At 39.5% G+C, this 15849-nt stretch overlaps 1 protein-coding gene across 2 annotated transcripts in view; it reads left to right on the forward strand.

The window, feature by feature from the left end:
* NEK10 (NIMA related kinase 10) overlaps positions 1 to 15354 on the forward strand; it is a 290181-nt gene extending 274827 nt beyond the window's left edge. For both annotated transcript variants that reach the window (XM_043443207.1, XM_043443206.1), the window contains exons 33-36: positions 4599 to 4707; positions 7379 to 7431; positions 7513 to 7568; positions 14337 to 15354. In XM_043443207.1, coding sequence (XP_043299142.1) covers positions 4599 to 4707; positions 7379 to 7431; positions 7513 to 7568; positions 14337 to 14385 — 267 coding nt within the window. In that variant the 3' untranslated portion in view covers positions 14386 to 15354. The remainder of the gene's footprint in view (positions 1 to 4598; positions 4708 to 7378; positions 7432 to 7512; positions 7569 to 14336) is intronic.
* Positions 15355 to 15849: the final 495 nt, after the last annotated feature.

Raw genomic sequence — 15849 nt, forward strand, 5'->3', positions numbered from 1 at the left:
CCTAATTAAAAAAATCATAAAAATCTATGAAAATGAAAGTTAAGGAATAATGGGGGGAGTAATAGGGAATTTTAAAAGAAAATAAAAGAGAAAAAAAAATTTTTTTTTTTACTTTAAAAAAAAAAAGTAAAAATATATCTAGGAATTTCTCTGGAGCTGTTGTGGACAGTGTGGGTTCGGTTCAGTTTCAGATAGCTCCTCCTTCCAGCTTACACTTCTCGATATCTAACAGGCCCCTTCCGGTGTAGTCGGTGTTACCTACAGGGATTTCAGTCTGTTGCACCCGTCCTTTCTGAAGCAGTTCCCTTTGTTTTTTTTGGCTTCTGTTTGCCGGTCTCTTCAGTGCCTAATTTCCGCCCTGACACAGGCGGGCGGAGGTGGTCTCTTATTCAGGTAGCTAGTTCCGTCGCTCTGCGGGGAGGGGCTGGCGCTCCAGGGAGGGGCTGGCGCTGCTATCCCCGTTTACGCTGCTCAGGCTCCCGGCTGTTCTATATGGAGCGTGCCGTGCGCTGCGCGCTGTTGCAGCTCTCGGGTGTTCCACAAAAGTGCGGAACAAAAACCTGCGCCTGCTTTTTGTGCCTTCCCCGTCTGGGCGGCTCAGGCAGCCAGGAGCTTGACGGGTGCACTCTGCCCGGGTGCGGCGCGCCTACTCCCTTCCGCGTCCCCAGCCCCAGTCCCTGCCTGCACTGGCCGGTGGGGTGCCTGCGCCCTGTGTCTCGCCACGACCCTCCCTGCGGTCTTTGATTAGAAACTGGAGGCCTGTTCGCAGTGCAGTAGGGGATGCGGTCCTTGGGGCTGAGCCTGCCCCTTTCCCCTCCCCCCTGCCTCCTGCCTCCGGCGGGACTGGGTCGGTCCGCTGCCTGTGAGCTCTTCTCTGGACTTGCTCAGACCCTTTGTTCTGCGAATGGCCGGCAGTGTGTTCGGGCGGTTAATTATCTCTCTCTCTCTTGCTATCCCACAGTTTAAGTTGGTAACTCACAAAAGCTCCCTCCGATTGTCCTCAGGGCACTCAGGCCTGGTCCTTACCCTAAGCACTGCTTCCCGCTCCTCTCCCTTCCGCCCCCACTTGCTGTTGGCGGATGCGGCCGTCTGGGGTACTTTTCTGCTGGGAGTTGCTTTTAGGCACGTAAATTGTGGGTTTTTATTTATTCTTTCCCTTCCAGTCAGGTTGCCCTCTGAGATTCAAAAACTTCCCCCAGACCCACCAGTGTGAGGGTTTCCTGGTGTTTGGAAACTTCCTCTGTTAAGACTCCCTTCCCAGGACAGATCTCCGTCCTTAGCTCTTTTGTCTCTTTTTTTGTCTTTTATATTTTGTCCTACCTCCTTTCGAAGACAATGGGCTGCTTTTCTGGGCACCTGATGACCTCAGCTAGCGATCAGAAGTTGTTTTGTGAAGTTTGCTCTGCGTTCAATTATTCTTTTGATGAATTTTTAGGAGAGAAAGTGGTCTCCCCATCCTATTCCTCCACCATCTTGGCTCCTCCCTCTTTTTTTATTTTAAAAATGAAAAAAAAAATAAAGAATACTCCCTGAATTAATGAACAGCACTCATTTTCCTCTCTTCATCCTAAATCCGCAGTGCCTCCATAATAAGGACTAATGTCATAGCCCTTTATCACTTGCCATTAATATGCCCAGCCTTTGCCCTCAAGTTCCTCTCACCTGGAATGATCACTTGGCTTCCTTGCATCCAACCCAAATCCAGCCTTTGTGGTTCAGCTTTAGCGTTTCTTCTCCAGAGCTTCTGAAAACCATACTGGTCTTCACAAGGCATCTTTGTTTGTGTAAACTTAGGTCTCACCACCCCATTTCATACTTCATTATTTAATGCATTGCCCTGTTGTTTTATGAACATTAGCCTGTTTTCTCAGTTCACTTACAAGTCTCATAAAGACCAGATGAATTCTGTGTCCTCTATGTCGCCCTGAATGGTGCTAACAAGCTGGGCAGATCTTCACTGCATGTGAATTGAAAGGTTTACATCTCTGATTTGCAAAACCTTCTCACATCACAACATAGTAAGGGGCAAAAAAGATTTGCTGAAAGAGTATAGTATACGTCAAAATACTAAACTGCAAAAAGAAGTTCTGGAAAGTTTCTAGAATAAAAGTAAATGTATCTGGGGCTCAAACACAAGCCTAAGGAATTTTAGTCCTTGGCTTCTTCCATGGGCCCATCCTTTTGAGAATTCACAGTTCTTAGGCTGAAGGAGACAGTCTGACACAGGCACTGGAAAGCTGAAATACTTTCTTCAAGGTTTAAATCAATGATGAAGACATGTCCAGTCATCTTAAAATGACGCTCTCGACCTCTACAGGCCACAATTCACATATGCTACTGTGCAGCTTTAATCATCTTTCTCCTGTGAAATCTTTAGGATTCCAAGGTATTTATTTAATAATTAAGTTGACTTTAAATAAGCTTTCTAAGAAATATTTGGGATGAAAATTTAAGGCAGCCAAATTACTCCTATGCTCAGCCATATGAAAAACAATCCCATCTGAAGTCACTTGGAAGGTAATACTAGGAAATAATTTTCAGCACTACAAGACATATTAAGATGTTCAGTTGAAGTAATCTACTAGCTTGAATAAAACAACTACAGAATGCTTAAGACTATCTGCATTGCCTCCTAACAGCACTGATGAGAAATTTATTAAGTGAGTAACCACCAAATCTTCCTTCATTACACTGTTATAACAGATGGGTTATTAATTTTATCAGTTGTCACTAAAGTAGGGAAAATAAATTTCTAAGATTGAAAAAGGATGATTCACATGTTTTTCTAAAATGTAGCATTTAGTGGCAATATAGAAACTGGAAAACTCAAAAATGATTTGTATTTATAAATATCCAGTGCACATTGATGGAATAATTATCAGTTGTTAATACAACATGTTTATATTAAGATATAAAATGCAAGGGACTCTTGAGAGTCCCTTGGACTGCAGGGAGATCAAACCAGTCAATCCTGAAGGAAATCCAATCTTGAATATGCATTGGACGGGCTGTTGCTGAAGCTGCAGCTCCAATGTTTTGGTCACCTGATGCAAAGAGCCAACTCATTTGAAAAGACCCTGATGTTGGGAAACATTGAAGGCAAAAGGAGAAGGGTTTGGCAGAGGGTGAGATGGTGATATAACATCATTGGCTCAATGGAAATGAATCTGAGCAAACTTGGAAATAGTGGAGGACAGAGGAGCCTGGCTTGCTATAGTCCGTGGGGTCACAAAGAGTCAGACATACCTCAGTTACTGAACAGCACCACCACCACAATAAAATGCAAAATGCATACAGTGAAGTACATGTACAGCTCCATGAACTTTTACATATGTATTCACCTATGTGACAACCAGCTGCATTAATACATGGAACATTTCCAGTCAAGAAGAAAGCTCCTGCCCACCTTTCCCAGTCAACGCTACCACCTGCTACAAGGTACTTATTATCCTGATCTCTGTCACCATTGGTTAGATTTTTTTTTGCTGTGAAAATATGTGTAAGTGAAGATATACATTGTATATCCTTTTGTGTCTGGCTTCTTTTCTCAACACTTATCCATCTTGCTGTGCATATTCATAGCATGCTCTTTTTCATGTTTGGCAAAATTCCATTGGATAAGCACACCACAATATATTTATCTGTCCTCTGTCCATGGACATTGAGGTTTTTCCAGTATTTTGTTATTATGAATAAATATGCTATGAATATTCTTGTACATGTCTTTTGATGAACAGAAGTACTCAGTTCTCTTGTGTGAGTATAGCCAAGACTGGGATTGTTGGCTCAAGAGTGGACCTATTTGTGAACTGCCAAAAAACTTTCTCAAGTGATTGAACAGTGATATATTTTAATTCATGAAAAGAGTTTGTGAATACAAGGTAAATACTATTGCATAGTCTAAGTTGTGCCTTTTGTTTCTGGTTTACTAATATGAATCAACATGTTAAAATACATTGTTTTACATAGGCACAAAAAGTTGACCAGCTCAAGTGCTGGTTGGAATTAAAGGTGAAATGATATTGAAAGTTTCATTTAAAAAGTTCAGTTTTACAAAGGGGTATTAAATAATTGGAACTGTAAGTTCTGACATTTAGTGAATTACTCTTCCCTTTACAGTGTTGGGAATTAATGTTTGGAGATGAAAATTAATGGTAATTTAGGAAAATGTGTTAAGAAACATGTTTGCTTTGATCAAACACGAAGACATTGTTCAAAGCATATACATGAAAAGGGATGATTTGAACTAAAAATAATATTTTGTCAAATGATTGTAGCTTTTACCTCCTATGCCTGATAAAAATAACATTCTGATATCCCAGGCCCATACCATTGTTTTTCTATCTATTTTTATTTTGTTCTCATAAAGCTATAGAGTATTTTTTCATGTGACCAGGAATTGTCTGCTTGCTTTCACTGTCATTTGCCTGCCCCTAATTTATAAGTTCTTTTGAAAGGAAGAAGGTGGGTCTTTATCTGTAGACAGGGATTGACAACTGAAGAGCACTAACTTTTCTAAGCAGAGACACACACAAAGGTTTCATGTCATGTGACTCTGAATGTGAAATAAGAGGTAATTTTGCTTTTTTCTGTTCCAGTTATCTCAAGGATCTCCAGAACCAATTGAACCCAACTTTTTCACAGCAGATTACCACTTATTGCATCATTCATTGGGTGGAAACAGCCTGTCCTCAAATGACCCAACAGGTAACAGTCTTCAACACAGGAAATCTGGCTTTCATGGAGAAATTGGTTGTTTGGATCAACAGCTGTCCTTAAAAGATTATCTTCGACTTAAAATGAAAATAGAGCTTATTTTGATTATCTGCGGTGATAGTTGGAAGGGACATACAGTAGGAATCTAGAAATTCCCTCAGAGTTATTTTACCCACTTGTGACAGCTTCCTCCATCATTTATTAATACCATAAGCAAACAGAATCCATGTGGGTAAATTGAATTTCTTTTTATTTCTTCGTATCTGATGATGGGAAATCAAATGCCCCAAAGCATCCAGGGACATAAAAAGCAGATATGAAGAGTTTGATTAAAACAGAAAATTTGAAACTCACCTGAAGAATCCAAATCATACGCATTTGATGTGTGTGTGTGTGTGTGTGTGTGAAAATTTCACGTAGGGAGGCAATATAACATAGGGATTAAAAGCACGTATTCTGTAAACCTGGATGCCTACATCCAAATCTCAGCTAAACCACTTAGTAACTGACCTTGAGAAAATTATTTGACTTCACTGAATCCCAGGTTTTTTGCCTATAAAATGGGAATAGAAATAGTACCTACATTTTAGGATTATAGCAAGGATCAGTGTAACTATATAAAAATATGCTTAGCTAGTATGTAGGGACTCAGCATAAGGACCTTCTTGTGATATTTGACCCCCAGAAGAGATCTTCAAGCTACTCTGAGGTAACAGAATTCCTAAGTAATTTTTGAATCCCTGTAAACTATAGTTACATCTGTCAGTAGGGCAGACAGATGTGAAGCTTTTATGGTTAAATGAAGACTTTCCATCTCCTCAGCCAAAAAGAATCTTCAAGTCTGCTGTGCTTTTGTTGTTGCCTAATTTAGGCAAATCATGTCATGTATTAATTGTCAAACTTTCCCTAAGTCTTGGACTCCTGGAATAAAGCTAACCTGGGTTGGTAGAATTTCATTTAAAATAGTCCCTGAGAAATCTCTAAGATCAAAATAAACTGTTATCTAAAGTCATTTGCTTTTATTTATTTTTAATTGAACTACAGTTGATTTATAATATTGCATTATTTTCAGGGATATAGCAAAGTGGTTTATATATATATATATATATATATATATATATATATATTCTTTTTTCAGATTCTCTTCCTTTTCCATTAAAAGTTATTACAAGATACTGAATATCCCAGTGCTATACAGTAAATCATTATTATTCATTTTTTTATATAGTAGCATGTATGGGAGCTTCCCTGTTAGCTCAAGAATCCTTAAGAATCTGCCTGCAGTGCAGGAAACCCGGGTTCTATCCCTGGGTCAGGAAGATCCTCTGGAGAAGGAAATGGCAAACCACTCCAGTATCCGTGCCTGGGAAATCCCATGGACAGAGGAGCCTGGCAGTTTGCAGTTCATGGGTCGCAAAGAGTCAGGTGTGACTAGTGACTAACACTGGGTCACTATGTATCTGTTAATCCCATATGCCTAATATATCTCCCCCTCTTTCCCCTTTGGTAACCAGAGGCTTGTTTTCTATGTCTATGAGTCTGTTTCTGTTTTGTAAATAAGTTCGGTTGTATTATTTTTTAGTTTCCACATGTAAGTGATATATAAAATTTGTTTATATATATACACACACACAATGGAATATTACTTATAAAGAGGAATAAAATATTGCCATTTACAGCAACATGGATGGACTTAGAGATGATCATACTAAGTGAAGTCATCTGCTTTTCCAAGCATCCTCCAGGGCAGGTTGGTCAGTCACAGGCCAGACTTCTTACCACAGCAGATGTGCTGAGTGAGGAGCTCTGCTGAAAATCTCTCAGTGACCTGAGAGGGAGTTGATAGGCTCTCCCAGAAGCTGGGCGCCTCACCCCAGAGCAGACCAGCTGTGTCCCTTGTCATGGCAGAAGGGGCAAAAGCAAAGAGAGCAGAACCAAGGAGCACTTTGGGCAATGCCTTTAAGCTGGACTTGAAAAGCAAGCTGCCAGGACTCATATCTTCATGCATCCTCTTAACCTTCACTCACTTTTCTCTCTCCTAAGTGGCAGGGGAACTCCCAGGCCTCCACATGAGTAGGTGTGGATTGACTGGAGTGGAAACTGGTCAACATTACTTTGGGTGGTGTCGGGGTAGGTCAACGTGCTGGTGTATCATACTCATGCCAAACCTCAAAAGAATATTGTCCTCCAATTTCAAATGTATTTTCCTTCTGGCAACCATAGGAAATGGTCAGATCTTTGATGTAGTTCAGTGGCTATTTCTGCCTTCCTCTGAGAATTTATTCTCTTTCTAGAACATATCTACTCTTTTTGCTGATGGATTGGGGAGAGTTCCTTAATTTTTTTTTTTTTTTTGCTTATCTGGAAATTTATGCTTAGAATCACTCTTCACCTGTCCTTAACACACACACACACACACACACACACACACACACACCTAACTTAATTGGCCAATTTACACCATGGGCAATTCCTGTAAATCTTGTGTATTATTTTGTGATCACCACTCTAAAAGTCAAGATAATTTGGAATGTGTTTGTAAGTACTCATTTTCATCATTAAGATACTGACCTGTTTTCATTGCACGTGAGTTCTAATTGCCAGTACAACTTAAGAAAACATAATCCAAATGTCAGACTTTTCATAATTTATCTGTTTCCAGGTCTACCCTCTAGCTTTGATTTGGAGGAGGGGATAACATATGAACAGATGCAGGTGAGGTTTTTGCACTGCCTCTGAATGATTTTATTTTGTTGCTTTTAATTCAATACTAACCTGATTTTTTTTTAACTTTAGACTGTGATTGAAGAAGTCCTAGAGGAAAGTGGCTATTACAATTTTACTTCTAACAGGTGAGATCTAGAAATGTGAAAATTCAACATAGACCATTGGATTTAATTTCTCTATCCTTGATTCCACCCTTGGTTCCAGGGTATCCTTGATACCCACCCCCCCCTTTTCTTTTAAACACTTTTGTGAAATAGCTTGGCTCAGACTTGATACAACTGTGGGTAGAATGTATGTTCCCCATATTTTGTATGGGTGCAGTTGCTATATTCTTAGTTGAAAAAGAGTGATAGCTTAGTAGTAATTTACTCCCATAAAAAATGAACATAATGAAATGGAAAAGTATTTCTACATTTTCAAAAAACTAAACATCTGTCCCATATTGGAAGAACCATAAACTCAAATTTCCATAACTAAAACCTACCCATTATTTGTATAGAATGCAAGGGGGGAAATCCACCTAAACAAAGAATCACTTCTAGTGAATTTAAGATATGTTTGTGGGAGAAGGATTTGTTGTTATGTGTTCCCTTTTGCTTACCCTAAATAAGAAACTTCAATTTACTGGGGCTGTGTGTTATCTTCTATAATAATCATCATTGGTGCTCTAAAAATGTACTCTATTTTATCAATTTCATTTAATTCTGGATTTCTGCAATTTTACTGTTGGGCACAGTTTGGGGCAAAAAGGTTTGAGTACAATTAGTTTATTTGAGAGGCAATCCCAAGAAACTCTGCTAGGGGATTGAAGAAATAATTCAATAAAGCCTTCATTTTTCAAGCAAGTTACCATTGTGGTATGTGGAGCTTGATCACACTGTGGAAATCTGAGAGCCAGTGGGGAACATGTGCTTCAGTTCTCCCACTCGTAGACTGAGGAAGCTGGGCTGGTATTTATCTCTAATTCTGTTAGTCATTTTTTGAGTACTTTTTCCCCAGGAGATGTTAGTTACCTGGCATTTCTGGCCTTCTGTAAAGGTGGACACAGTAGATTCTAGAGGCCAGAGGAATCCTCAGGAAATGAAATTCAGGTGTTGGGGATTGGGCACAAGGTTGGCATGTTTGAAGCACTTTGAATGTGGGGGTGTGGACACTGATTTTGTCTGCTGTACATGAGCTGTCCACTCATAACAGAATCACCACACTGGACCATGAGTAACCACTTATATGTCCTACATGAACAAAACTGCTTTAGGAGACATGGTTCTATGGAGTTTATTTTCCCTAACTAGCCCTTTCTACCTGGATGAACTGCCTTCCTGTCTAGCTAATGAAGGTATCTGGTGACCACTATTTAAATTATTCTAGAAATCTTCCCCAAAGATAACTGTTAGCCATGGAAAGAGAAAGAGGTCTCAAGAACATCCTATCAAGATCATTATATGGAAATTAGATTCATTTTTGAGGTTAGTTCAGTCTCCAACCTTTTTTCCCTCCCTGTTTCAATGAATTGCTCTTATGAATCACAGATAAAGTTATTCAACTGCTTGCTCTTTTGGCTTGACAACATATTTCCAAAATACTATCTTTGGATGTTTAATTTTGTTATGATTTGTAACTGCAGAGAAAAGATGAGTTATTCTTATTTACCAAAAGTATATTGTTGATAGAAATCACCATATCCATAATCACTCACCTTCTCCCATCTCTGGAGGGATTTTGAATTTTCTTTCTTTCCTCTTAATCTGAGTACACCCAGCCTTCCATGGATAATACAAATGTCTCCGTTCTTTACTCTTGGCAGCTTATTATTTCAAGTGCCCTTGGCTTGTAATGGGGCAAAAGTTATAGTAATCACGTTTTTAATCTGCATTTTCTCAAAGACTCAGGATCATGGGCAATGAATACTTCAAATTTATGCAGGAAGTCAACTAAATATAATGAAAAACAAGGTGTGTCAGGAACTTAGGAAAGCTCTTACAAGAGCTCTTATGTTTTTCTTTTTTTAGAATAATTTCAGTCTCATTTTGAAATTTATTTTTATCCTTTTCAATTCTACTATTATTAAGTTTAAAAAAAATCAAACATATTGGGACTTTCCTGGTGATCCAGTGGTTGAGACTCTGCCTACCTATGCAGGGAACCCAGGTTCAGTCCCTGGTTTGGGAAGACTCCCCATGCCACAGGGCAATTAAGCCTGCCTGCCACAACTACTGAAGCCCACATGCCCTAGAGCCTGTGTTTTGCAACCAGAGAAGCCACTGCAATGAGAATACTGCACATCGCAACTAGAGAGTAGCCCCCGCTCGCCACAACTAGAGAAAGCCTGTGTGTAGCAACGAAGACCCACACAGTCAATAAATAAATAAATAATTTTTTTAAAAAATCAAGCATTACTTCTACTTCTAAAGACATATTCCTGTACTAAAAGAAATTGCAGATTTTCTTCTTATGGTAAATAGATAATAAGATGCTGTGCTGTATTTAGTCACTCACTTGTGTCCAACTCTTTGAGACTCCATGAACTATAACCCACCAGGCTTCTCTGTCCATGGGGATTCTCCAGGCAGGAATAGTGGTGTGAATTTCAACTCCCTCCTCCAGGGGATCTTCCCAACCCAGGGATTGAATCCAGGTCTCCCACATTGCAGGTGGATTCTTTACCATCTGAGCCACTAGGGAAGCCCAAGAATACAGGAGTGGGTATCCTATCCCTTCTCCAGGGGATCTTCCCGACCCAGGAATTGAACCAGGGTCTCCTGCATTGCAGGCAGATTCTTCACCAGGTGAGCTACCAGGGAAGTCCAGATATTAAGATACCTGATAACAAAGGTGAAGAGTTATTTATGGTTATTTTTGGAATTGTGACTAGAATACGAACGTATGATTTAAACAATCAAGTTAAAGCAATATATGGTGGAAATGACATCAAATTTTCTCAAAATGCCCCAAATTAAAATGAATCATCCACTTAGAAATCTGTATAACCATAATACTCCCTTTTCAGTTTCTAATAGCACTGATAGAATATATAATTGGGCGAAAGAGTTTTCAAGCTTTACTAGTAAAAATAACCCTGAATTGTGCTTAACGCCATTACTTGTTTACTGATATTCCCATTTAATTTCCAAGAAATAAGTCAGGCTCCACATGGAAGGACCTAATACTTCATAAACTGATAATGCTCATAATTCCAAATAGGAATCAAATTAGCTGTGGCAGTCATGATTTTTCCATAGTCAAAGGGTGAGAGTGAAAGTTGATCAGTCGTGTCTGACTCTTTGCAACCCCATGAACTATACAGTCTGTGGAATTCTCCAGGCAGAATACTCGAGTGGGTAGCCTTTCCTTTCTTCAGGGTATCTTCCCAACCCAGGGATCCAACCAAAGGTCTCCTGCATTGCAGGCAGATTCTTTACCAGCTGAGCCATAAGGGAAGCCCAAGAAAAATGGAGTGGGTAGCCTATCCCTTCTCTAGCAGATCTTCCCGACCCAGGAATTGAACTGGGGTCTTGGATTCTTTACCAACTATCAGGGAAACCCTGACTCAGAGGGTAGTGGGTGCTAAATATCACAGAACATGTAGAGGTAATTAGAATCAATACTTAGAATCAGTAGAGTCTGTTTCCCCAAATAGGTTTTGTAAATATGCAGTATTATCAAAGATGACAATAGATGTTCCCTGAATGAAGTTTCATGACCACATATATTTGGGGAATCCTGAATGTACATTTTTCTGTTTGGGGAGAATGTTGATACACATGACTATATTGAAGACTTTGAGATATACTATAGCAAAGAAGTCTGTTTATCTTGTTTACCCTAGTGATTCTTCATATTTTACCTGGAACATAAGTTAAGATAGCCTTCCTTAGAATGTGGTTTGAAAAATGAAACATTGTTTTAACTACTCCACCAGTATCTACTCAGATCTGCTATTGTTATCATCATCTTAATCTTCATCACAGTCACCATTGCAAAATGTTAAGTGATCTTGATTATAATCATCACCATGCAGAGAGAATTACATACATAAGTATTGTATTATTCAAGTTTACAACTTAAGGCTGTCAGTCAAACCTATACACATGTCTACAAAGCATCAAGGCAGCAATTAAAGCACTAAGCCAAGATATGTCACATATCAGCTTCTATTACAGGGTTCATGTTTAGTTAGAAATAGAGAGGGGCCATTCTCAAACTGAAAGTCTCAGGAGAAGGCCATCATCTAGCTACTAGCTCTCTTTGGAGGAGATGCATAGAAGTGTTTAAATAATGGTGAGGCTTCTTGGGCAGGGGGTAGGAAAAATGTCTCTGGCACGGCATGCTGCATTAGTTAAAGAAAGAGGTAACAGAAACAGCAACAGGGAGCCCTAACCCAAATGAGGGATCTGGGGAGGGGAAGTAGGACTGAGTTGAGAGTGCAATGCAAATAAAATAAAGTCAAAACAAACTGGGCCCGCCTTGAAAAGTGAAAGTGAAAAGTGTTAGTCGCTCAGTCATGTCCAACTCTTTGCAACCCCATGGACTGTAGCCCACCAGTCTCCTATGTCCATGGAATTCTCCAGGCAAGAATACTGGAGTGGGTAGCCATTCCCTTCTTCAGGGGATCTTTCCAACCTGGGGATTGAACCTGGGTCTCCTGCACTACAGGCAGATTCTTTATCATCTGAGCCACCAGGGAAACCCAGGAAAGCCCTAGGAGGGCTCTATTTGTGGCCATTTGCAGAGTTGTATGATTAAATATATTTTTGTTGTTCAGTCACTCAGTTGTGTCCAACTCTTTGTGACCTCATGGACTGCAGCACGCCAGGCTTCCCTGTCCATCACCATCTCCTGGAGTTTGCTCAAATTCACGTCCATTGAATTGGTGGTGCCATCCAACCATCTCATCCGCTGTTGTCCCCTTCTCATCTTGCCTTCAATATTTCCTAGTATCAGGGTTTTTCCCAATGAGTTGGCTCTTTGCATCAGGTGACCAAAGTATTGGAGCTTCAACTTCAGCATCAGTCCTTCCAATGAATATTCAGGGTTGATTTCCTTTAGGACTGACTGGCTTAATCTCCTTCCTGTCCAAGGGGTTCTCAAGAGTCTTCTCCAGTACCACAGTTTGAAAGCATCAATTCTTTGGCACTTGGCCTTCTTTATGGTCCAATCCATACATGACTACTGGAAAAATCATAACTTTGACTATAAAGACCTTTGTCAGTAAAGTGATGTCTCTGCTTTTTAATACACTGTCTAGGTTTGTCATAGCTTTTCTTCTAAGGAGCAAGTGTCTTTAAATTTCATGACTATACTCTCTGTCCACAGTGATTTTGGAGTCCAAGAAAATAAAGCCTGTCACTGTTTCTATTTTTCCCCTTCTCTTTAGTTCCTCTTCCCTTTCTGCCACTGGGGTTGTGTTATCTTCATTTCTTAGGTGATTGATATTTCTCTCAGCAATCTTGATTCCAGCTTCTGATTCATCAAGCCCAGCATTTTGCATCATGTACTCTGCATATAAGTTAAATAAGTAGGGTGACAGTATACAGCCTTAATATATTCCTTTCCCAATTTTGAACCAGTCAGTTGTTCCATGTCTGGTTCTAATTGTTGCTTCTTGACCTACATACAGGTTTCTCAGGAGGCAAGTAAAGTGGTGTGGTATTCCCATCTCTTTTAAGAATTTTCCACAGTTTGATGTGATCCACACAGTCAAAGACTTTAGCATAGTCAAGGAAGCAGAAGTAGATGTTTTTCTAGAATTCTCTTCCTTTTTCTATGATCCAACAGTTGTTGGCAATTTGATCTCTGGTTTCTCTGCCTTTTCTAAACCCAGCTTGAACTTCTGGAAATTGTTGGTTTCATGTACTGTTGAAGCCTAGCTTGAAAGATTTTGAGCATTACCTTGCCAGATTGTGAAATGAGCACAGTTGTATGGTAGTTTGAACATTCTTTGGCATTGCCCTTCTTTAGGATTGGAATGAAAACTGGCCTTTTCCAGTACTGTGACCACTGCTGAGTTTTCCAAATTTCCAGGCATATTGAATGCAGTACTTTCACAACATCATCTTTTAGAATTTGAAATAGCTCAGCTGGAATTCCATCACTTCCACTAGCTTTGTTCATAGTAATGCTTCCTAAGGCCCACTCGACTTCATACTCCAGGTTGTCTGGCTCTAGGTGAGTGGTCACACCATCTTGATTATCTGGGTCATTAAGATCTTTTTTGTATAGGTCTTCCATGTATTCTTGTCACCTCTTCTTAATATCTTCTGCTTCTGTTAGATCCATACCATTTCTGTCCTTTATTGTGCCCATCTTTGCATAATATTTTGCATAAAAATATATTTTACACACATTAATATTTAGCTTTCTCACCAGAATGATACCACCTAGCTTGCTTTAATTATATCACTGTTGTTATGAGGGTAAAACTGTTCAGTTTTGTGGGTGAATAGAGGATGAGCATATCACTCAGGGCCTGGCAGGCTACAGTCCATGGGGTTACAAATATCTGGACATGACTGAGTGACTGAGCCCAACACAGCACAGCACACATTAATGTTTTATTTTTTAACAATGAAATATGTGTTGAGGTAAAAAGAAATTATTGATTCAACTTGCTTTGCTTTAAAATAGGCATTAAATGTACAAGCTACTTTGGATAGGCTTTAATTTTTTCCACTATAGAATTATCAGTTACTATTAAGTTTATAATTTGAGAAAGACAGTGTCAGCACAGAACTTAAGCAAAAGGCAGGTTTCTAAAAATCTCCCCATTTTATGCTTAGAATCACCATTTTATTCATTTATTTACTTGTATACCTGAGCTACTGCTTTTGAAATTGAATGTGTGAACTAAAATATTTGAGATTGTAGAGAACTCTTTCTACTTCTGAATGTTCTAGATATCACTCCTATCCATGGGGGACCAAGAATTATCCAACCAAAAGATGAAAGTGCTGCACTTTAAACGGACCTGGTTTTCCCAGTGAAGGTCAAGTTCTGGACTGAAACTGCTACTGGCAAGACGCCCACAGCTTGGGTGATACTTCAAGAGTGTGGAAGAGAAAAGACCAATATGCCACAGCGCCTGCGGGACCTCTTTCTGGAGATCCAGTGCTATGAGGCTCCATCCTTGGGATACACAGATATGGGATGGCGGGGCTTCCAGTGTACTCCTGGGAGAAACTGCTGTAGAATTCATCTATGAGAAGAAAACTCGCTCCTTGCAGGACTTTCCTCCAAGTTAAAAACAAAACAAAAAATGACATATTTTTCAAAGAAATACTTTTTACTTAGAATTGCTGAAGGCAATTGTTTAAAGGCATCTAGCTTTCTATGTATAAAAGATAGTTTTAGATAAAGAAAATTATAGAACTCAGAACAGTAATATTGGGTAATTCACTGTATCCATCAATTTTTTAATCGTAAAAGAAATTCAGAATATGTGATTGAAATATTGTGTAGTTTTATTTATTTGTTTTACTGAAAAGATTGTTTTTCCCTTACCATGTGGGTGCTAGTGATCTTGGACTGTGATATAGTGTGGACAGTATTTGTGACCTTGCACAGCCTCTGGGAATACCTGTCAGATTGTCAGATTTGAGTTAGACCAATAGAAAGTATGGATGTACAGTATGTGTACGTGTGTGTGTGTAGGGGTAGGAGGGAGGTTTAGATTAGGCTAATGCTTTGCTGCTAATCACACTCATAGTGTCTTTAGAGCACTTTGAAGAGCCATGGAGTCTATGAAAGAGATGCAATATTCCATATTCTAAGTCTCTAGCTAAAATTCCCTATGTTGCTTTCAAGTTTTTATTGTTTGAGAATTTGAGATGAAAATAAGTTATATAATAAAATATAAGTTTCTTCTTTATTCATTGAGATGTCTCTGGAAAAGAGAACTCAGAATGCCAAAACAATGTCCCATTCCTGTGTGGGGATAATTTGTGGGGAAAATTCTCATAGTTCTTATTGGACTAAAAAGTCTCTTCTACTGGCTTCTTATAACTGGTGTAATGTCAAGAAATTATCACCAAATCAGACTGTGCTTCTAACTATGTAAGGATTTTTTTAAGTTAATCAATCTGTTTAGTTACTTTTGGCTGCCCTGGGTCTTCATTGCTGCATGCAGGCTTTCTCTAGTTGCAGTGAGTAGGGACTACTCTCTAGTTGTGGCGCACAGGCTTTTCATTGCAGTGGCTTCTCTTGTTGCAGAGCATGGGCTCTAGGGCACGGGAGCTTCAATAGTTGCAGCTCACTGGCTCTATAGTGTGGACTCAGTAGTTGTGGTACTTGGGCTTAGTTGCTCTGTGGCATGTGGGATCTTCTTGGACTAGGAATCCAATCAGTATCCCCTGCATTGCAATGTGGACTCTTAACCACTGGACCACAAAGGAAGCTCTTCAAGGAATGTTT

This window comes from Cervus canadensis, chromosome 22 (assembly GCF_019320065.1).
Source record: "Cervus canadensis isolate Bull #8, Minnesota chromosome 22, ASM1932006v1, whole genome shotgun sequence".
NCBI classification, from domain to species: Eukaryota; Metazoa; Chordata; class Mammalia; order Artiodactyla; family Cervidae; genus Cervus; species Cervus canadensis.